Source organism: Atractosteus spatula, chromosome 6, assembly GCF_055471065.1.
Source record: "Atractosteus spatula isolate fAtrSpa1 chromosome 6, fAtrSpa1.hap1, whole genome shotgun sequence".
NCBI lineage: Eukaryota > Metazoa > Chordata > Actinopteri > Semionotiformes > Lepisosteidae > Atractosteus > Atractosteus spatula.
Genome location: NC_142711.1, coordinates 37,742,395 through 37,764,726, shown reverse-complemented (window position 1 = coordinate 37,764,726; position 22,332 = coordinate 37,742,395). Strand labels below are relative to the sequence as shown.

Sequence of the window (22,332 nt, the reverse complement as noted above, 5' to 3'; positions counted from 1 at the left end):
GAGAAATATATTCAGGTATGGTCTGTGAAAAGACCCAATCTAGGTACAGATCAAACTACTATCCACTGCTTCCAGGATTCCCAAAAATTTCTCCCAGCTTGTGAGTCGGCCAGTCAGTTTACCCTGGAGTGAAAATGAGCAACCAGAGAAAATTATCACACGCTGTACTGCTGTAACCTGGACTGGCAGGACAGTCTGCAAAAAGGAGGTTCTCTCCTGTTAAACCACCCCCTTCCTTCCTCTCCCTCTGGTAATGAGAGCCCAGAGCTGCTGCCACTGCAGTGCCATGCAATTTGTTACTCGAGGGAGTGCCATCCACAGAGTGCCTGCTGCCTCACAGCTCCACCAGTCCCAGATCCCTCTCTACCCGCTGCTCAGTGTGAGCAGCAAGAGACACAGGGCTTCCTTTTGGTCACAATGGATTTCAACATGTTAAGTAGTTTCATCACGCTTTAGAAACCTGCTGACATGACTAGCCTTAGGAAGACGCCTGTGCAAAGCAGGTTAGACGACTCATTTGTCCCTTTGCTCCATCACTGCTCTGGCCTGTCTGCGTGGGACTGTGGGCAGGGCAGGGCTAGTCTGAGGACGCTGCAGACTGCAGGGACAGGTTAAAGAATGTGAAGACCATCAGTGTCTCGGGAGCAGAAGTAGTTCCAGTGCCACCTCACAGTGTCAGCTCAGCTCCAGCATTGTCTATACTACTCCAAATACGGTCAAGGATGAATTTTTGCAAATAATTAAAACGTATTTTAGGTTCAGTCAAAAAATCAAATAGCAAGATAATGAATATTAAAAGCAAAGGAGTCTGAGTATATTAAAAATTAAAGTTGGCAAATATTACAATAAAGCCACATAGTGCATAGAAGTGGGCCAAATCTCATTCTTTTCTAGCTAATACAAAAATGTCAGCACCTCTAAGTTCCATCATCCCTGAGCAGACACTGTGTGTCAGCACTTGCTTTCTGCTGCCCAGGAGGCTGATAACACATGCAGCTGATCCTCTCAGAGGTTTATTAGTACAGCACAACAGAACCTGAAAACCAAAACCAGTGACACCGATGCAAGACGCTACAGTCTGCTATTGCATGTCCCTGTGGAAACCTGCAAGTGGCATTTTTCTTTTTGAAACTGGTAAGCGAAACCCCTCAAGCAGTGCATTTCAAATCAGTCAAGAGATGTGGTGAATTTCCTGTGCTTATTGACACTGATGGTTGAAAATTACAGGAGTGAAATTACAACCAAAGACAGGCAGTTAGAGTGCAAAGCATCTCCCACTCACAGTTTCAAATTTAAACTGAGCCTGCCTTATCTCGCTAGTCTTCAGCACAGTACCGCTTCTGCACAGTGATGCTCAATTTAATTTATTTGGAATTGTATGGATATTTATCCTCATATAACAACTGAAGCTTTCCTGCCTCTGGAGAAAAAACAGGACGTTCAGTGCCTATCAGGTTTAGCCGTGTCAGATTTTACAGACAGACATGAAGCTAAAATAACAGCTTTTCTGCTTAATCAGCACAGTTTGTCAGCTCTTCAATTACAATAGTGTTGGTCCAGCTAACTTCTTTTTTGAGACCACTGACTTCACGTTTAGGTAATCCAAGGCTTCCCAGTGAAATTAAAGGAAAATAAACAGCAATGAAAAATAAATATTATCCCTACTTAGGAGAAGCACATGCTGGTTTGGTGAGTCAGGGCCTAGCTGTCACACAGTGATACTCCACGAAATGCTGAGATAACAGAGTTGGGAACTAAACAATACTGAAGAACATGAACATCACAAGCAACTCATTCTAAAGATCATCCCACTGGATGACGTTTAGGATGTCACAGTGTCAAGGGATGCATTAATATATGTTTTAAATCAACAGCACTGCCATTACACTGCACACCTGAAGCAGAGTAGAAAAAGGGAGGAATAAAGCACCGCTGCAAAACATCTTTTGTGCTGAAAACATTGTGGAAGGTGTTAATGGGCCCTGATACCAAAACCCCTCCCACCCTCCATTCCAGGATTTCATGCCGGCAGCAGCAGACTGACATGAAGAGAAGCAAACAGAAAGGAGGAAGAAAATCATCATGAGAGAGAGACTCAAATCCTACCAAAATCTCACAGCCGCTTATCCCAGGAATCCACCTGAATCAGGGGAATAATTAGGCTGCCATCAGTAAACGAGAAACTGAAGAAAAGCACAAATCAAAAATGTCTGATAAAATCCAGTTTAGTTTACGCTTCCTAGTCTTAAGAGAGACAGTGAATATTCAGTAATGCTCTTTTTCCTATGCTGTTTGAGGTTCTCCACACTTCTCCATTTCGCCTCAGCCAAGGGCTCTCTGTGAGCTAAATTAAAATTTGAAAAGCAATTCAAGACCATGAACAAATTTCACCAAAAATCCAACTTCCACAATCTCTTTGAAAAGTATATTATGTTTGCTAAAACAATCAACTCTGAACCCAGGATATGCTTAAATATGCTGTCTATGCTGCTGTTGAAAGGTACAAAGATAAATAGTTAAACTGGCAGTTTCCAGCTCCGGGTAGCTGAATACTGCCAGCTGTGCGCACAGCTTTCAAGCCTTTAGATAAGAACCTGAAACAGTAATGGCATAATTCAGCTGACTCTAAAAGGAAAAAAAACTAGACAGCTAGAAAAGTGGAATACTGCACTTCTTATACAACATTCCTATCGCACTTGTATGACAAAACTCCTCAGAAGACCCCATACAATCAAACGTATTTTGGTATTGTTGCAACAAAGGGAAACATGCTGTGTGCTTGGCATGGGTTCAACTTGAAGAAGCACTACCTTCTTGGCAAGTCCTGCATCCCTGTACTGCAGTCTACTGAACAAACTACTATTAATTTGTTGAGTTGCTGCTGTTATCCAAAGTGAATAACAGCATCTATATTGAAATACACTGCTCAAGGATACAAGAGCAGTGCTTGGTATGGGAGTTGAACCCAAAACCTTCCAGTTATATGTAGCTGTGTTATGTTGACGAACTTTTCTCTAGGGCTTTTCTCAAGGATACTGTATATGCAAGTGAATGCTTGTTTCTTTTGTGTTTATAAACAGCACAGCCCTAACATAAGTTGACACCTGACTCTGAGGGAGAAACCACCTTCAAGAGAAAAACTGACTCTTATAGTGGTTGTATTAAGGGTAAATAGTGCTTGTTATCAAAATCAAGACTTTGTTTTGTCAAGTAGACATTTGATTATAAACACTTGTTAAACAATATGGCAATAAAACAGCAAGTTAGTTATTTTTTAATTCAACTACACTATGTCCCCATAAAAGATTTGTCTGACAACTGGTGCTAAATGAAGTTTTATTGGAGAGTATTAATTATTTCTAAATGTCCTTTTTCAGTCACAAGTCCGGTGCGCAAGGCATAGAAAATATAAAAAAATATTTTTTCCAAGTACTTTTACCAGTCACGTAACAGACCAGCACGGTCCTAAAACCTCTGGTTAACTCAGACCTCTGTGCAACAGAGGCAAGAGAGCACAAACTCACCTGAACTGTTAGAATTGTCGTCTATGAAATGAATGTCTTCGCTGACGTCAGGAGACTAAAAGAGAAGAAGAGAGGGTGAGAACAGAGGACAGACAAGACAGGAATAACAGGCCCTCCACTGAGAAAATCCCTCATCCCTGAACCACCACCATCTCACCAGGGCAGGACTCACAGGAAGGTGGGTTGGGGGTTGGCTGAACTTCTGTCTGCCTCTCAGACATCAGATAAAAAATAACTTGGCATGAAGCACAGGGCACAGAGCACTTCACTGGGTCACAATTTGTTTCTTTATCATTATGGTTTCCTAATCTGTTTCAGGGTGTCGGCCACTGCTAATTCATTAACTCCATTAATGTACAAACCATAAAAAAGTATTTTTACGAGCAAAAGACACTCAAATATCTTCATCGCTCATTCTGCTAAATCCACTATTTTCTGTGTAGAAAATATTCACGTCACTACAGAAAGACAGAGTGACAGAGTTTAGAGGATAAAGAACTTATTAGGAAAGGTTCTTGATCCTGAACTGATTCTGCAGAAGAACAAGAAGGTGTGCCCCCTGGGTCAGATCAATCAGTATACAGTCCATAGCACAAAAGATACAACTGTATCTGCAAACCAGCCTGCAGAGACACAGGCACTATGGCGGACACCACCTGCATCCAAACAGGACAAGCAATTCAAGGTCCCAGAGAATGGAGGACTGCTGGACTTCTAGGGGCTCACTGACAGTAAATGTGGCACAGTGATGTCATGAGGGCAGGAAAGGGTGAGAAGTTGGTTCAGGGATTTTTGGGTATCTTTGTACGCTGTAGGGCCTGGAATGTCATGGGGGTGGGGGGTCACATGCACTGGGGGGTCAGCATATCATGCTTGGCATTCTGTCACCCATGCAGAAATACAACACAATGCAGACCAGACTCCAGTACAGACACCAGGGGATGAGAGCGCTCACTCCACACACTTCATAATACCCGACACATCAATAATCCACATCATACAAGACAACGAGCCCCCCCCCCAACTCTACTGTGGACATGCTTTCCCCAAGTTGACCCAAAACACAGTCCAGCCTTGTGTTCCAGCGGCAGCACTCTCAACGCTTCCCCGATCCCATGTCAGGATGTCCCATCTAGGGAAAGCGCCCATGGGAGAACAGAGGCACCTGCTCTACGCTGAGGCTCACATGGCACCCTGAGCTCTCCTCCTGCGAGAGCAAGAGCTCATCCCGGGGCTCCAGGAGAAGGCCAAGAGTGCCGCCCGTGTGTTACTCACGCAGATTAATACACACAAACACTGTCACGTCATTCCCCTCTCTGAGGTCCACCAGTCCCCCAAAGTAAGAGCTTTTCAAAGAACCATGTACAGTGGTTTCCCCTCCAAGTGTGTTTTTCAGAACGTAATCAAAGAGCCAAAAAAGCCCTCAATCAATACTGTACTGTATAGATAAAAGCGTAGGGGAAATACACTCAAAACATCATTTATCTTTTGAATGTAACTTACTTAAGGGTTGTTTAGGTCTGGTTATTTTTTTTAATTTGGAGAGTTGAATTTTCATACCAAAAGATGAATGAACACACAACCATGTATATTTTTCGAAACCACATTCATCACAGACAATCTTGTGGTACTGAAGATGAGGGGAAACTATTTTGATACTTAGCTGCATATAGATAAGAATCCATCTGGTGGCCTATTAGTGTGGAATGACAGTCTTTAATGAACTCAAAATACACAATAACAATTAGGAAACTCAATACTGCCCCCCAACCCCCAGTCCCACAGGGTTAAGACACAGAGACAGGAGCACAGACAATCCATCAGCAGCTGAAAAAGAACAGCAGGCTTCTCCTGCTCTCTCAGGATCTCAAAACCCCCTTGTTTAACGACGCTGGTCCCTTTAGAGGACACACAGGGTGAACAAAGTAGAGGAGGAGACAGTGGGGTGGTTACTGAAGACAACTGGTTAGTGGAGTGACTGAAGAGTCTGAAATCAGTCCCATGAGCCTTTGCACTTGGTGAGAGAGCTGAGTGGTAGAGAATGGTGAGGGAGTGGAAGGGGTCCAACTTTTACCTGGTCTCAGGAAAGGGGAAAGGAGTGTGGTAGTTAGTGGAGGTTTCTTTCCTAGTGATTGTTACGAAGATTTTTCCATTTATGTGTAATGGGAAATCAGGTAATGAATATCAGATGCTGATCCAGAACAAATGTAAACAATGTCCCAGGACCTTCTTCCATTGTGAGATCATTATGAAGTTTCTGTTCTTGGGTAAAGATTTAAGTCAAATTGTATCACTACTGAATGTCATGTCATGTAACTCTGCTTTTTAAAGCTTCTACAGCTGTTCTAATCAGCAGAATGTTCTATATTAAAATACCAGGTCAAAATATAGCACAGTTGTTCTGGTGGCTTCAAAGACATCACCATCAAACGTCTTTATAGGCTGGTCCTCAAATCTGGGTTGTAAACCTTTATCATTACCAAGAAATTAAGCAAAATATCAATTTGAAAGTAATCTAAATAAAAGATGAAACTGATGTCAACCCAGAAGCACCTCCTTTGCGCATCTCAGTTCAAAGCTATACTTCAGAGCAATAGTTTTCATCTGGGGGTGCAGACTCTGTCCACGGGGTCCCCAGAAATTAAAGCCAATTCACTCCAAGATCTAGTAATGTGTAAATCATCTCAGACAGCAAATGTGCTCCGACAAAAGGTCTTTAAACCTGAGGTTATTTATTTACATCCATACAAATGGATGGTTTTAGAATAATATGCAGACTTTGGATATTAGTTAAATGTTTTTTGTGTAATTTTCATTAATTGATCATTCATGATGACCTTGATATACTCAACTCATCACCTCAATAATGAGAGCTGACAGGGCACAAGTGAAGAGGTGATACAATCTGCTGCTGTTGCCTGATTTTCTTTACCCAGACACACAGCATGTTGGGGTGTAGGCATTAGTAGGTTTGGGGTAGAGGGTGGGGGTGTAACAAGAAATAATAGGTGGGGGTTTTGCAGAGAAGAAGGGGTGTTGAGCTCTGGGAGCTGAGCATGCAGGTGATACCTGGATGTCGTATACAGGTTTGGAAGAAGGAATTGCAGCAAACTGTCGGTAGTCAAACTTCTTTTCCGACAGGGACTAGAAGGGACAGCAGAGAGGAATGAGAGAGGAAGAGGGATAGAATGCTACCCCAGTGAAGGTGTGTGTTTTTCCTGGACTTGTCAATGGCCCTGGAGTGTGTCACCGGTTGGGATGGGTTTAAGAGACTGGTTTTCATATACATGGCTTTACATGGGCTAGTGTGGAATAGAGTGTCTACTGTTCCATATTTTAAAATGTTAGGATAATATTACATACACTTGCTCAACACTGAATTCTTTCAGAGTCCGAGGCATCTCCTGGGGTAAAGAGATGGGGAGCCCAGGCACCCTCTGGGACAATTTAGCGTAGTCAAATCAAACACGCACGTCTTTGAAAAGTTGGAAGAAACCGAAGCCCATCTGATCATGGGGAGAACTCAGAAAGGTGCACCTGGGTGGAACCCAGGGTCAGGGGTGCAAGGCAGTGGTAACCACTATGGCCATGCTCAAACAGGTCGATCCTTGCAGTAAGAACATGTTCGCCAGAAGAAAACCGTATGGTGTCCAGACTGGTTCTTCACTTATTGTCACAGAGTTTGAACCATTTCCAAAACATTTGACAGTTTCCAGACTTTTTTTTGTTTTTACGAACATTGATAGAGATGGTCTTTTGTAGCTTTGGAGTATGTAGATTACTTTTCAATAAAAAGTAAATTATTTACTTTTTGCTAATATAAACAACAAGAAAGAACAATCGTTCTTTGGGTTGCATTATCATTTATCCCATAAAGGTGTAAGACTATTGTACTACCGGACTGTAGGAGAGGTCTCAAGTGACAAAGATACATTTTACTCTGAGCTCAGGAACCACGGACTGAGAAGGCGCTAAAGCTACCTGGTGTCTGTGTGTCTTGTGTTGAGGTTCCTGAGAGAGACCTGACAGGGGCAAAATGTGTCGTGTGGAAATGAAAATGGGAGTGATGATGAGCAGCAGAGGTCTTGTTGTTAGAGCGAGTCTGATGGCAGTGATGATGTTGGTCTGGCCTGTTGTGTTGCTGTTCGGGTACAGAAGCAGCATCACAGAGACTGAGACAATTTCTATATGAGGGCACAGGAAAACATGCACTGCTAGGTTGCGGTGAGCAACAGTAACTTTCATTTTCTTCTCCTCTTTAGCTAGGTCTGACTCATTCTTCTGGGAAGTTCATGGATATAAGGCTAACCGCTTGCAGACAGGGATATAGTAATAAACAAAGGTCAGGGGCCAAGGGTCAGACCAGGGCTGACTTTACGAAAGGCCCTGCCCTCCTTCCCTCTCTCTCTGCACACTCACAGTGGAGTGAGAAGAGAACAGATGCCCTGTGAAAAAAGGAAAGCTACTACTGAAGGAAGAAAACAATTTATTAAAGTCATCAGATATCAACTTGAATATCTTAAGGAGAAAACATGGTTTAATATGATCTCTTCAATTCTGCTACGTCAAGACCTCAAAATGGGAACATTCGGAAATAAACTCTTCCTGCAATCCCAGATTAAAGTGGAGCTAACTTTTTATATCACCAAAATCAACAATAAGGTATAAAAATAATGGCATACAGTAAAGCCAGAAGAGGGAAATAATATAAAAGACCATCTTCTTGACAGAACTGAGACACTCTGGCTCAGCTACATTGTCACACAAAGGTTCTAGAGCATCTTACCAGTCTCCCCGGCGACGTCACACTTCTGGGGCTGTAATCTAGAATGGAAAAGGACAGAGCAACAGGCCACTGAGCTCTTGAACAGACACAGCAATATACCAAATACATTTTCTGGCAATAAATATTAAGGCAGTAGTTTAAGAACGACTAATAAACCATAGGTCCTGCAATTTAAGTGTACTGTCCAAATACATGGTGTCACTGATGCCCAGACCGATACTAATTTATGCTTCATTTTTCACTAGATAACACGATGAAAATGAGTGCTACGAAATTAAAAACGATTTACACTAACACTTCTGAATTCTGCTCATTTGTCACGGTAGAAGAGAGGAGCAAGTAAAGGAAACCAGTGTCACATAAAGATCAGAGCCATACTGCTGGGGCTGCTACAGATACTGTGCTGCAGGCCTGACCTTCCAGGGGTGTGGGCGAAGGTGTGGGGGCAGGAGAGGGTGACTCCGCCAGCTGGTCCAGAGTGTTGCGTTTCTTCCCCTCCTTTGACTTGGCAATGACCATCTGGGCCTTCAGAGCATCCTGCTCCAGAGATTTCATCCTGGAAGATACAGAAAGGCACTAATAAGAGGGAGTTGGACTGGAGAGACAAGGAGAGAGAAGCCAGTGAGAAAGAGTGCCAAAGAGGGAGACAAATATGAGGAGAGGGTGAAAAGAGAGTGCCTCCTTACTGAGTGATCAACATCAGGGGTACGCGTGTACAAATATACTCAAATCCAGACCTCCCCGTCCCCTCCCCCCACCTCTCGGAACCCATGCAGGCCAGTGGGCAGACCTGTGCTGGGCGGCGATGGGCAGGGGGCTGGCGGCAGTGCCCTGCGATGCCCTCTGTCGAGACTGGTACAGCCTCTTGGCCAGGTCCTGTTCATACTGCCTAACATCTTCCTCCAGCCCCCGGGGTCTGAGCAGGACAGGAGGGGCAGAGGGGGCACATTCAAGCACAGATAGGAGAGAGAGGCCCGAACAGAAGAGAAGAACAGAGACACAAGACACAGAGAAAGAGAAAGGGAGGAAAAAACAGAGAAATGGGAAGTAAAACACCAAAAAGTACAGGAAGTGGGGGGGGATGCAACACCTACCAGGAACAGAAATCAAAAACTGAGGAAGACAGAAGATTGCACAGCGAAGGATCACAGCTTCACAATCTCTTCTAGTCCACACAATTCTAAACACAATTAATTCCGCGCTGAAAAGTAGCAAGATGGAAAAACTACATTTTGGCTGTGGGCCCTTCACATTTTACTGCCAAAACATTGTTTTTTTGCCTTTCTACCTTTCAGCTAGAAACTAATCGCTACTTATTTTTTAGCTCCCCGCTCAAACCAGTTCTGAACACAGACCAACCTGCCTATCCTTCACAGATCTGTCTGGGACAGTCAGCTGCTACTGAAAAGGTTATTTGACCTCAGTGCTCACATTAAGAGGAAGATAGTCTTCTTCTGCACTGCCCAATTGCAACATCTCTTCGTAAAGTACTTTAATGTTTTTTTAGAGTTGAAAATGAATCTGATTACTCCAGAAACCTGTTGTACGTATCATAGTCTCTCTTCAATGGAACTGTAGCTCGCCTCTCATGGTTTCTCACAAAAGTAAACATGGGGAAAGACAGATGCAACAGACAGACCAGGAGGAAAAATGTACTCATGGGACTACTGGGCCTTTATGTCTTTGCCTGTTGGAAATTATTCATGTGAGCGCACATCCACCCACAATTCCCCAATGGTCAACCCCACAATCACCAGTCTGCTTTATATAAGCATGATTTCAAAAGCTCCCTTCGAGCCCTCGCTGACCAATGACCTATGACCTAAAGGAAGAGAAGGCCACAGAATCACAGCGAAACAGGAGAGGTATAATGCTGGGGTCAGACTCAATGGCATCTGGATCTTTTCCAGCTAGTAGAATAGCATCATAAGTAAATGAAAAGTCCTATATTTCAGTCAGGGTCCCAGTGGGTTGTGCGCATACCGTGCGGCCCTCCACATGGCGCGCTTCTCAGCTTCCAAGGCGCGTTTCTCTGCGGGCGAAAGCTCCTTGTCCTGGCCAACCAGTAGCTCCGGGCTCTGCATGCGCAGCCTCTCCTGGTGCCGGCGTTCCGCCTTGGCTGTGCGGATCGGAGCGCTGGGCTCACTGGGGTAGACTGGGCTGAGGCTGAGCACACAGAAACAATCTCCCATGACCACAGACCTCACACTGAACCAGGGGGAATTCAAGAGAGGTGCTCTCAGCTCCCAGTCCTGGAAAGTTTCAACTCTTACGATTAGCACCCATGTACATTCTGGGGCTTAAGGAGATGTCCTACTCTACTGTCCTACTCTAGTCAGGAGGAATCCTTTACACAAAGGGATGTGGGAGTATGGACAAGCTACGGAGCCATGTTATTGAAGTTGATACCCTGGCTTCTTTCAAAAAATATCTGGATAAGATCCCTGGATCAACTACTAACTACCAAGTGGGCTAGATGGCCTGAATGGCCTCTTGCTTGTAACCTGTGTTCTGTTTTATAGGTGGAAAAAAACTGTCACTAAAGAATCTTAACTTCAATCAGTATTTAGTATAAAAGTTAAACAACATCACAGTTTGACTGGGATAAAAAATGTGGTTCTCTAAGGCTGGGTTTGAAAGCTACCAATTCTGTTAAATGCAATTTCTTCATTGAAATGAGAAAATGCTGCTGTTCCATATTCCGAAAAAACATCTTAAATCATCCAGAGTCTTCAGTAGTGCATAACAATCACCCTCCAACTCTTGAAGCTTGAAGCTCCAACAACAGTCCAGTCATCCCATCCAACCTCCAACTAGAATTTTATTTTAAAATAGTTTTGCTTTACTTCACATTTAAAATACTCCCCTTTTGTGAACATGTATGAGACTCTTATTATGAAAATAAAAACTACATGACTGCTGTGAAAGCCTGTCGTTACTGGTTGGTGGATCTCCAGCCCCGGAAGTAAAAGGTGCTGGTGTCAGGAATGAAGCAAGGGGAGGAGGAGGAGCCAGGTCTTTCTACCCAGTCATGGAGTTGGGTCTCTGCTCGGGCCTGAAGTCGTCCTCCAGAGAGTTCCTCAGGGAGTCTCCTCTCCTGTCTCCTGACTGAGGGAGCCTGGGAACACAGAGGGGGACAGACAGTTCAACAGGCTTGGCCTACGGTCGCTCATCTGCAGTGAATTAGTAAGGATCAATCTGACAAAAACATGGCAGAATTCTCAGTTGGTCTAAATAAACACTTCCTATAGTTCAGACGTTATAGTCCAGAGCCACCCCACAAATGCTAAGCTACATTCTTAGATAAAAAAAAACTAAAATTATTTATTTTAATGGAAATTGTTCCTGCACTGTGTTGCTGTCAGTGATGAGCTGGTGGTGGCCCAAACAGAAATGTTCTACTCAAGAAAACATTATACAACATTTTCATCAGCTTATAGATGAACAGAACTAAAACCAAAGCGTTAAATGAGAAACAGCACTGCCACAGATTCACAGAGCATTCTTCTGAGGGAGCTGGCTTTGGCCTACAGCCTTGGTGCACAGGTGGCCACTAAGTCAGAGACCCTTGCAGTACAGTACCCTGTGGTGGGGGAGGTGGAGCTGCGGCCATCCACTCTCTCAATCTTGTACTCCACCCCATCGATCACCACCTTCCCCTGGGCCTTCATCTCCGCCATTTGCTTGGCCAGGTCCTCCTCCTCCTCGTCTTCCTCATCCAGAAGGAGCTCCTGGGCCCGCTGTTCCATTTTCCTCGCTGGGATACACACACACAGAAAGACAGGCCTGTAACTCTCTGTCATGGGAAAGCAGGACAGTCTGGTTCTGTGTTCCAGTATTGAACACAAACCTTATGGGTTTATCTAAGCACTGTGCAAAGATGAAAGTAGGATTGTACTAATTAATAACCTAAAACTAATCTAATCTAAAACTTGTTTATATCAATTAAGAATAATGGCTCCAGTATGTTCCTGGTTAATCTCAATGAATCATTTCACCAGTGATGGCTCACCTTCCTCCTCCTTCATCTTCTTTAGGTCATCTTCTCCAACCAGTGAGACACGTGGCTTGGGCTTGCTGTCCGGCGTCTGCTGCTTCATGTCGATCTCGAAGTACTTCTGTCTGTCCCGGAAGGAGCGCTGCTCCGGGCTTTCCAACCCGCTCGAGGTGGGAACCTGCGGAGGGGTGGGGATCCCTGGTCAGACAGAACAGCCTGTATTTGCAATTCAACCCTGTGTGTGCGGGAGAGCTCAGGGAAAGCAATGTGGGAACCGTCAATGCTGGTAACTGCTGGGTCCATGACATTGTTATTCAATTCAAACTTTGTTGTCCCAACATAACACAATAACAGACAAAATGTAATCAACCAAGAAGCCAATGAAACAGTGTTAGAGCAAGATAAGGGAGAAAATAGTTACATTGTTGGATATATTATGTGTTTCTTAGCGTGTTTCAGTCTTTAAGTGGGTAAAGGCATGAGCAAATTTCTTTAGTATTCCAGAATTATGTACATTGCAAATTCCCTCTACACTGCTAATTTATATCAAGCCACACCAGCAAAGAAAAAACGTGCTGCTTTGAAATGGGGTGGCATCACGGAGAGGGAGGGTCCCAACCCCAGCGCCACAGGACCATGGCAACCACCACAACGAGGAAAGCTCCCTGCCCGTCACCACATCACCACTGCGCCCAGAAGCCAAGAGACCACAGCCGGGGCTAGACCCCCACAAATACCGCCTGCAGCTTCCCGGCCAGCAACTCATCCTGCCCGGTGCCAGCGCGGCATGGGCGTGGGTACCTGCAGCTCCAGGGAGGGCCTGGTGATGTGCGGCACTGCGGCCAGGCTAAGATAGTCCCGGCGGTGCGAGGAAGGGTCCCCGCTGTTCGAGGCCAGGGGGCATTGGGCTCTGGAGGGGGCTGCGGCCGCCCCCTCCCCCTCTCCCCTTCCCTCCTCCTCCGGCACAAACACCTCATTTTCCAGCTCCAGCTGCAAGGACCACAACACAGGGCTCAGCCCCCCACCTCGACAGCAGGGCAAGACTGGGTCAGACCACTGCCAGCTTGTCTCCTGTCCTTTGCGCACTCACTCTGCGCCACTATCTTTGGCTCAGCCTCCTGGCTTCACAGTAGGGCCAGACTGGTTCACTGGCTCGAACCCCTGGCTTCACAGCAGGGCCAGACTGGTTCATTGGCTCGAACCCATGGCTTCACAGCAGGGCCAGACTGGTTCATTGGCTCGAACCCCTGGCTTCACAGTAGGGCCAGACTGGTTCATTGGCTCGAATTCCTGGCTTCTCAGTAGGGCCAGACTGGTTCAGACCACTTGTATTTTGGCTCAAACCCTGGCTTCACAGCGGGGCCAGACTGGTGCAGACCACCTGCATGGTCCTGGTATATCACTGCCAGCTGGTCTCCTGCCTATGCGCACTCACTCCATGTGTTCTCTTTAGCTGTTCAAATATTTTGGTCCAGGCTACCTTAACGATGTTACCAAGGTTATGTTAAAATTGACCTAGTAGCCAAAACACTTCAGCAGAGACATCTCTTTCTCAGTAAAAACAAAGGAAGATCAGATTTCCCATATGTGAAATTCCATGTGTTCACAGCTGTTCACAGTGTTGTCTCTTCATAGAAGTGTTTGAAGGGGCATTTTGACAATTCTAATCAGTGCAAATGCAGTAGCTTTATTCTGGAAAATAAACTAGTCTTGTCCAGTTCATGTTCAGTTTTTAGATTCAAACCTCTTAGAAATACTCCACAGAAAAATAATTAATGTAATGAAAAATTTTACTCTGATTTTACAGAAGGAACAAAGATCAAGTTCCATCATGAAAGTGACTCTGGTAGTATGTGAAAGTATCCCATTTTACATTGTGTTCGTGGATTAACTGATTAACTGATTTCATATTCTGAAATGGAAAAGGCAATGACTGGTAACAACAATAAAAAACATCAAGATTAAAAAAATGACGCAGTGCCTGTACAATATGTTTTCTGTACCATAAATTTCCAGTGGTGCACTATGCATGTAGAACATATGGGAACAGAGCTGCCAATGAGGACACAAGTGGAAAATACAGGGAAGTGCATTTAAAACTCAGAACAGGGGTCACTTTACGCAAAGGGTTGTGAGAGTATGGAACAAGCTGCTTGGCCATGTTGTTGAAGCTGATATGCTGGCTTCTATCAAGAAAGGTCTGGATGAGATCCTTGGATAACTACTAACTGGCAAAAGGGTTTAATCTGATCCGATTCTGGATCTCATGTGGCAGCTGGCCTGCTAGAGACGCTTCTGTCCAACAGCGGAGAACCCTTGTGTCCCACGCCATGAAAAGGCACTATATTTATTGAAAATGAGACCTGAGCAGGAGATGGTAAGAGTCTGACCTCTGGTGAAGGTTGGAGGGGCAGAGCATTGGTCTTCCGGGTCTGGACAAAGGGCTCCTGCAGACAGAAACACAGAGACAGAGGATGAAAGAGCAGTGGATACAGAAGAGTGAGAGACAGGCCTGCTGGGACAAGATTCCCCCACACAGCTAAAAATTTCCAAAAGCAGAGAAAATATCAACTCAAAATAGAAGCAAACTAGGGTAATAAAAGAGCTAATTAATCCTTACATAACACATATTAAGTTTAAAAGTGCTGCAAATAAAGGGAGATTGTAGATCTCTTCACCCAGAAGAAATTCTAGATTTTGTTTCCCTTGCAAAATATATTCATGTAGCACTCAGTTTAAAACCATTTCCTATAGCCTTCTATTTAATATTGACATTGCACTTAACAACAGCTACCCAGTTTGAGACATTTCAATATTACACTTACAATCAGAAACAGAATTCAGGAGTACAGATACCTTGATGCTACTATCATGGGCAAAATATGCTCTTCACAGCCATAAGCACAACCTTCCCGATAAACCATGCGCAGTTTGTTCACACTATAAATGTGAAACCAGCCACAGTGAGTTATCAGCTCCTCTAACTGCTCCCCAAGACAGGTATGTGCCCTTGCCAGCATGGACACCAGGTTCCTGTGACAGCAGGCCGATCCAGCCTACCTGACACAGCTCCAGCACTGCGTGGGCACTGGGCACGGCCGCAAAGGCCTTGTAGGCCTGCTTGACGTTAACGGGGAACTCGTCAGGCGAGAGGGGGGTGGGGGCGCATGGCTGCAAGGGGGAGAAAGGCAGGAGGAAGGAGAGAGAAGACAACCAGAAAGGGACAGGATGAGTCAGACAGGAAAACAAAGTTCGGGAAGAAGAGTGCGGGAGGAAAAGGGACAGCATGCGGGTCCCCCTCTTCCTATGGAGAGAGGTGAGGGCAAAGGCAACGCAGCGAAAGAAAACCCTGTGCAACCAGCCAAGTAACACAAAAACACACACGTGGGCCTGTGGTCCTTCTGAACCTTCAGGATTCTCTAATCCGAGAATTCAAGACCTGTGAACAGTCCAGCGGCTCATCTGATTTTGTCTACAGCACAAAGACTGTTGTGCACAATAGGTGCACCGTGAAAAGTTCGTTCAGGCTCCACAACACAAAAGTTTTAATTACACTGGTCGGTAGTGAAAACATTTAACGATTAATTGGTGATTTGTTTAACCTGGACAGGTCTGTAGTTAGGAAATACTACCATGGAGAATTTGAATATGCCTTTCCTCTGTGTATATTCCAGGTGCTCAGTAGGAGTCACACTGTGGTTTACTGGTCATTTTTACAGTACTGAGGCGCACTTACAGAAGTGTGGGACTCTGTGAGAGGGAGGCCACGCTGGAAAGAGCTGGGACTGCTTTGGCCATCTTGACTGGCAGGGGGGGCATTCTGCCACAGCCGAGAGAGAGGCTGGATCACGCCAGGTTTGGTCTGGAAGACATAAAGGCAGAAATTATAACAAGAAGAGAAGAAAAAGTCCCAATCTTTCCTTTTTCTTTTTGCCTTTTTGCCAATGTCAGTGCTAAGATGTATCAACAATGAATCTGTAAATAAAATTCCTTAGCTGCACCAATCAGGCAGGGAGAAAAGAGAAAGCCGAGAGGAAGAGCTGGAAGCCACCAGTTCAAGAAGCAGGGGTGCCCCTAAATTGAGAGAGCAGTCTTATATCATGAATACATTAACTGAATTAAATGTGAATCACATAAAGTCTAATGTTTCAGTCTGTTGTATAATAATACATTAATAAACTTTATTTTATATAGCATCTTTAAAGGTGGCTTCTCAAATAGCTTTACAGAATGACAACAATAAATAAAAAGAATACACAAGATAAAACACAATTACAATACACAGAGGAGACTGTGGATGGTGATACTAAGTATAGTAACAGCAGAGGGATAAAGACTGGAACCAGTTAAGTATAGGCTTTTCTAAAGAAGAAGGTTTTGAGTCTGGATGTGAAGGAGTTTAGAGAAGGTGACTCTCTGATATCCTTGGGGAGAGAGTTCCAGAGCTTGGGGGCATGATTTGTGTGAACTGTCCCTGGTGTTACATCCAGAGCTAGTAACTGCATGGTGACAGACATGAACCGGAAAGACAACATGATTGCAATATATCAAACTCGAACAGTGCATTAGAAAATCCTACACTAGCTCAGCTGTCTTTCCAGTGCATGTCTGTCACCATGCAGTTACTAACTCATCACTCAAGCACAGAGTTGGGATATAAAACCAGGAGCAATTCACACAAATAATTACAATGGAAGACTATATCACTGTAATGCACTAGAATCAGTCACACTGAGAAAGGCCTTGATAAGCTCAGACTTTGCAAACAGGGATCAGGATCTAATCCAATGCAATCACTCCTATAGAGGATGATGTTTCTCTAAAGTCCAGCCTGTTTTCTAGATACTCACTGATTTGTTTTCCTTGGGAGCTGCATTGGAGAGGAAATTAATACTAGCCTGAAACATACACACAAAAAGACAAGTGTTCTTATACAGAGATATCAAGACTGAAGGGAAAAGTAATGAGGTACAGCCAATAGTACAGTCAAAACAGATGACTACACCTTACTCTCAGAGGCCATAAGGCCAGAGGAGGCTGTTGAACACAACAGGGATACTAGTCACAAGTTACTAGTCTATGCGCACACTATGGCCACAGCATGCTCCTCTTCTCTGCATCACTCTCAATGAAGGCATCTGGTGCACACACCTTGAGCAAGACAGACACCTGTTTCCTCTGGATTCTGGGTTGATTCTGCTACTTTTGGCATTCTAATTCAGTCTGAATCATTACATTTGCATCATATAAAGTATAAATAAGGATGTTTCCGTAAAAGCAGAGAAGTATAAGATGTGTAAGTCCTGGTAAATATAAAATCATTCCCACTGGTTAAGTGCAATCTGCATCAAACCAATTCTATTTGAAGTTGCCAGCTAGGAAGGACTTGCAAGATACAGAGCAGGTATCTGGGCAAACACTGAGCAATGAACAACTGGTGACTGGACTGTGATCTGCTGTATTACAATACCATATAACAGACATGCAGCTGGGCTGGAGACTGCTAGTATATTTCCACATGACTCGAAATAAGTCACAGTGTGGGCAGACAAAGTCAGACAGATCACCTGACCAGTATTTCCTCTGAGACTCAGCTCAAGGTTTAAACGTTTCTGCTGCAACTGAAGTGTAAAAGCTGCTGCAACATCTGTAACTGTAGTGACCATCGTTGCGGTCTTTAATATTAAAAAACACAGTTCATTAACTTCAAAGCAGGGAACATTTGAGAACGCTTACGGGTACGAAAGGCTACATAAAAACTAAAATACCCCTGCAGAAGGATAAATAGCTGTGTAAGAGACAGTCATGGACACTGGTGGTGTTTAACATTGTTAGGACCTTGCAGAAAGAACATGGGGAACTGGAGTTCTAAGCTCTAAACACGGAGTTAGAAGTACTTTTCGAGTCACAATGAACTACAACCCATCATTAGAATTTCTCTTAGCAACTAAAACCACAAATAATGAAAATTAGTTGAAAATGAAAACTGGTGTGAATCACAACCTCTGTGTTGTGGTTCACACCAGGTTTAGTCCGAAAGACAAGCAAACCCATCTCTTTCAGACTGGAGTGGAGGGCATGAAGTGTTTCACCCGTGACCTAGAGCAGTTTTGCTCAGCCTGATTCCTGAAAACCCTCTCTCTGGCCCAGGTTCTGGGTCCATGTTCCTTAAAAGCATGCCAAACAGGCTAGAGTTCCGCCACAATGACTCTGACTAAATCTTTATTGGTGGCCTTCAACTAGACCTGCTAGTTCACTGCTCAGAAACCCCAGGGATGCCCCAGAGACTGCCCCTAGCCTGTGCAGTCAGGCAGTACAGTAAGAAGCTGCAGGCCGACATATCAGACCAGGCTCAGAGGCCACTTACAAAGCGAATCTCCCTGCCGGGGGCCACGCTGATGTGGGAGGAAGAGAGAGAGAGCGGCTGAAGAACAAGGAATGGAAAGAAGACAAGGCATCAAGGAAGAGTATATAAAAGGTGTTAGTAAAAAGATGTTTTGGCTTCTCTCTTTTGCAAGAGTTGAAATGTTGCCCAATTTTTCTTTAAAGCTATATGATGTTAAATGTTTGAAGCTAGGAATGAAGGGAAAAAACAGACATGGCATAATGTAAGTGATACATACAAGGAAGATTAGAGAATACTGTAATTCAATGGATACAACAAAGAAATTCTTGTATTGAGGTAAACGGAGGCTCTACTAAATCTTGTACATATAACAGATACTCAAATAGCTGTACAATAAATAAAGAATAACACAGGAAGACATGGGACTCCAGTTTAGGAATGAAAATAGCAACAGACCAATGGAAACTGATCTTTTCTGACCCTAACCCTTAGCCAATATGCGGTGCTGTAAAGTGGAATAGAGCTGTGTGTGAATAACGCTCAGAGATTTAACATGTTGTAGTGAAGTCAGTGCAGCTCTGTGCATCATATGCCGTACTGAAGCACGCAGTGGAGCGTGAGGTTTGCACTCACTGGCTGTGAAGACGGAGAGTACAGGGCATCTTTGCTGGGGCTGCTCAACCCCATGGGTTCAGAGGAGGACGCCTGAAAATCAAACAAGGACAGAATCAAAACCACAGTCTCCAGTCTGAGGTGATTTTCTGGGTAATGACTGAACACAAACCAGATTGCAATTGTCTATCCACTATCTGATAAAGTGTTAGCACCCTGACATGCGACAAAATACGATATATCTTCCAAGATGTGCAAGTCTTCTAAAACATCCCCGAATGGAGAAATGTGACCTACAAAACCGCATGATGCCACTGTATTCTTGTGGCGTTGATATTTTTAACAAAGCATTATGATAATGAGGATAATTGTAGACCAAATTTTTTACTTAGTTATAATAAGAACAAGTCTATACAGGCCTTTTTTGTGCACACACTTACCCAGAGTCGCATCTATTATAATGAGATAGGAAGGACCAAATAAAGGCATCTGACAAGCAAAAAATTACAAAATAACGAGATGACTTGTCAACATCACACTGCTTCGTACTAAATTACGGTCTTTGCATTTCTCTCCCTTTTCACTCAATTTAAACCTGTAGGTTGCATAAAAACTAGTTTGCTAATATTCCAAAGAGTCACTCTAAGCAGCACAGCTAACTAGCAACTCAACATTGAGAGCACCACGTCAGTCTATTCAGGGCCCACTGAGACGCCCATGTAAGGAGACCCTGCTGAAAGGCAGAGTTCTTTACATCGTCCCACATTAGTGGCTGCCGAAGAAGGCGTTTCACAGAGGAATGCCAGCCATGACTGGCATTTGAACCAAGATGCTCTATTTAGTGCCCAAGCTCAGCCCCAAGTGCAAAAAATAAAACAAATAAATTCCATGTCCTCAGTAGACATTTGTGGCAGTGGGATATGTGTTGGATTAGATGCAAAACGCACTGTTTTCCAAGCACAAGTCCTGTTCCTTCAAGTTTTATCCTCTACATTTCCGCAAAATATTTGTTTTTCCACAGGAATGCATTTTAATTAAGATTAAAGCTGCCTTTTACTTCTTAACTCAGTGTCAGGCAGGAATTTGACAGACAAAAAAATTGCAATTAACATGGACCAAACTGAATAGTAGGGTAGTAGAATTTCACAATACAAATATTGTTAAAAAACTGTCATTTTTAGTATTTTGAAGTCAATGATTCACTTAATTTGAAAAAACATTTTGTGTGAAAATTATTAACTGTAAACCTCTACTTAACCACCGTTAAGTACGATCTAGCACAGAAAGTACGCAATACCAGTATGCTGGCCTGTTTCTGTTTAATTATTTTTTCACTTTTAACATTTAAATTATGCATCTTTACAATATTATGCATATTTAAAAATGCATCATATGCCTCTCCAATACAGCTACAGCTACACTGTTTCAAGAAGAAATATCATCCCCTCCAAATTAACCAATCCACAGGAAACATGTAGTCTTGAGGAAGGGGATTATATCATTTTACCATTTCGAGAACCTTGAACCTTGCATCTAGTGCTAAGGTCAAGAATTATTCATTGAAACAGCTATGTGGACACAGTCAGATCCCTCTCCACCAATCACAAGTCCTCTTCCTCAACATCCTGAGGCCTGTACCTTTAGCGTGGGGCGGAAAGAGAGAGCTGAGCAGCCCTGCCACCTCAACCATCATCCAATCACAACGCTTACCCCAGACCTCAGGGTTGCTGGCTGTCCTTTCCTCCAAGCTCTTCTGGTAAAACCTCTGATCTACAGTTGACCTGTTTCATACTTAAAGCATCTGATACCCTGCTGCAGTAAGTCAGGTGGAGAGGAAATCCAGAAGATGCTGTAGCTTCCAGGAATCCATACAACTCCAATGAAAAGGAACATGCTTACATGTTCATGCTTCAGTGCTACTGTAAACAATTTGGGAAAATAAAGCATCAAAACGATGTTAACCCCCTGCAGATCTTGCAATGAGGCAACTATTTGCCCAGAATAAATTTGGGACATAATCCCAATTATCGTACGTGGGACACTTATGTTTTTATACTTCTCCATGTTGCATTCTATCATTAACACTTTTTTCCTCAAGAGGGAGCTAAAAATTCGATTTTGCACAATATTAACATATCTTGGGTGATTAATAGTTGCACAATGACAATGTCTTTAAAAGAGGATTCTGTCCTACCGTGAGTGTTATACCAATACAAGGAAAAAACAGCTATTTGCACTGATTGTGTATATGCACGAATATTTGTGTATGTAGTGACTCATACACACATACATGAGCACACGTACGTATGGGAGAGTGATCTTTAATACCTACATTAGCTCACGAGCAATACAACCAGGCAACAAAGACACACCATGCCAAGGACTGCTGTGAGGAGGCACCAGTGTCATGTCAGCAGGGCAGCAGGCCACAACATGCTGAGATTGGTCCACACGTGCACACACACCAGAGCACCCTAAGTGCCGGCTTGCCTTGCAGTACAGGCTGGTCTGGAGCTGGCCTTTCCTGCCGTAGCCCACTGGTGGGCCCGACAGGACGCGCTCCCCTGGGGGCTTGCCCTTGCCCTTTCGGTTGGCCACCAGGAAGGGATTCTCGTTGAAACAAATGGGCTGAGAGTCCACCAGGCTCTCCTCTGCTTCCTCTGCTGCAGGAGGTGCTTCGTGTCTCACAACGGGCGGCATTATCTGCTGTGAAGGACTGTGGGAAACCTGGGGAGCCTGGGGTCTCATCTCGTATGGGAAGGTTGTAAGGTTGTTCTCAGCAGGCTGTGGTCTGGCCTGCATGGGCCTAGCATCACTCTCCGCGCTCGGGCAAGAGGGGAGCGAAGCAGTGCTGAGGACATCAGGCCCGATATGAAAAGGATTCCGCTCTCTTCCAGAGGGGTCCCCAGTCTTAAACCCCAATGGTTTTATGGGTGTGTTAACGTGGACCTGCAGGGAGGCCTCCATGAGATCAGTGTGAGTGGCACAGGGATCAAGCTGAAGGAAAGCAAGAGAGAGTTAGACAGAAAGAGAGTGAACCTGGGATCAGAATTACAGCTCTGCCGGG

General features: G+C 44.2%; 1 protein-coding gene across 8 annotated transcripts in view; it reads right to left on the bottom strand.

Annotated features, from left to right (window-relative positions):
• Nucleotides 1-22,332, bottom strand: part of scrib (scribble planar cell polarity protein) — a 126,331-nt gene that overhangs the window by 2,485 nt on the left and 101,514 nt on the right. Inside the window, exons 30-46 of one of the 8 annotated variants that reach the window (XM_088918324.1) lie at nucleotides 21,756-22,262; nucleotides 19,287-19,358; nucleotides 18,675-18,731; nucleotides 17,158-17,205; nucleotides 16,044-16,169; nucleotides 15,368-15,478; nucleotides 14,698-14,754; nucleotides 13,109-13,297; nucleotides 12,323-12,485; nucleotides 11,893-12,067; nucleotides 11,336-11,428; nucleotides 10,294-10,476; nucleotides 9,101-9,226; nucleotides 8,727-8,866; nucleotides 8,311-8,348; nucleotides 6,594-6,668; nucleotides 3,525-3,579 (exon numbers count right to left, since the gene is read on the bottom strand). In XM_088918324.1, the coding sequence (XP_088774450.1) occupies nucleotides 3,525-3,579; nucleotides 6,594-6,668; nucleotides 8,311-8,348; nucleotides 8,727-8,866; nucleotides 9,101-9,226; nucleotides 10,294-10,476; nucleotides 11,336-11,428; nucleotides 11,893-12,067; nucleotides 12,323-12,485; nucleotides 13,109-13,297; nucleotides 14,698-14,754; nucleotides 15,368-15,478; nucleotides 16,044-16,169; nucleotides 17,158-17,205; nucleotides 18,675-18,731; nucleotides 19,287-19,358; nucleotides 21,756-22,262 (2,215 nt within the window). Of the gene's footprint in view, nucleotides 1-2,106; nucleotides 2,141-3,524; nucleotides 3,580-6,593; nucleotides 6,669-8,310; nucleotides 8,349-8,726; nucleotides 8,867-9,100; nucleotides 9,227-10,293; nucleotides 10,477-11,335; nucleotides 11,429-11,892; nucleotides 12,068-12,322; nucleotides 12,486-13,108; nucleotides 13,298-14,670; nucleotides 14,755-15,367; nucleotides 15,479-16,043; nucleotides 16,170-17,157; nucleotides 17,206-18,674; nucleotides 18,732-19,286; nucleotides 19,359-21,755; nucleotides 22,263-22,332 lie in introns of all 8 variants that reach the window. The other 7 variants (XM_088918325.1, XM_088918326.1, XM_088918327.1 and 4 more) reach the window with 7 other exon arrangements.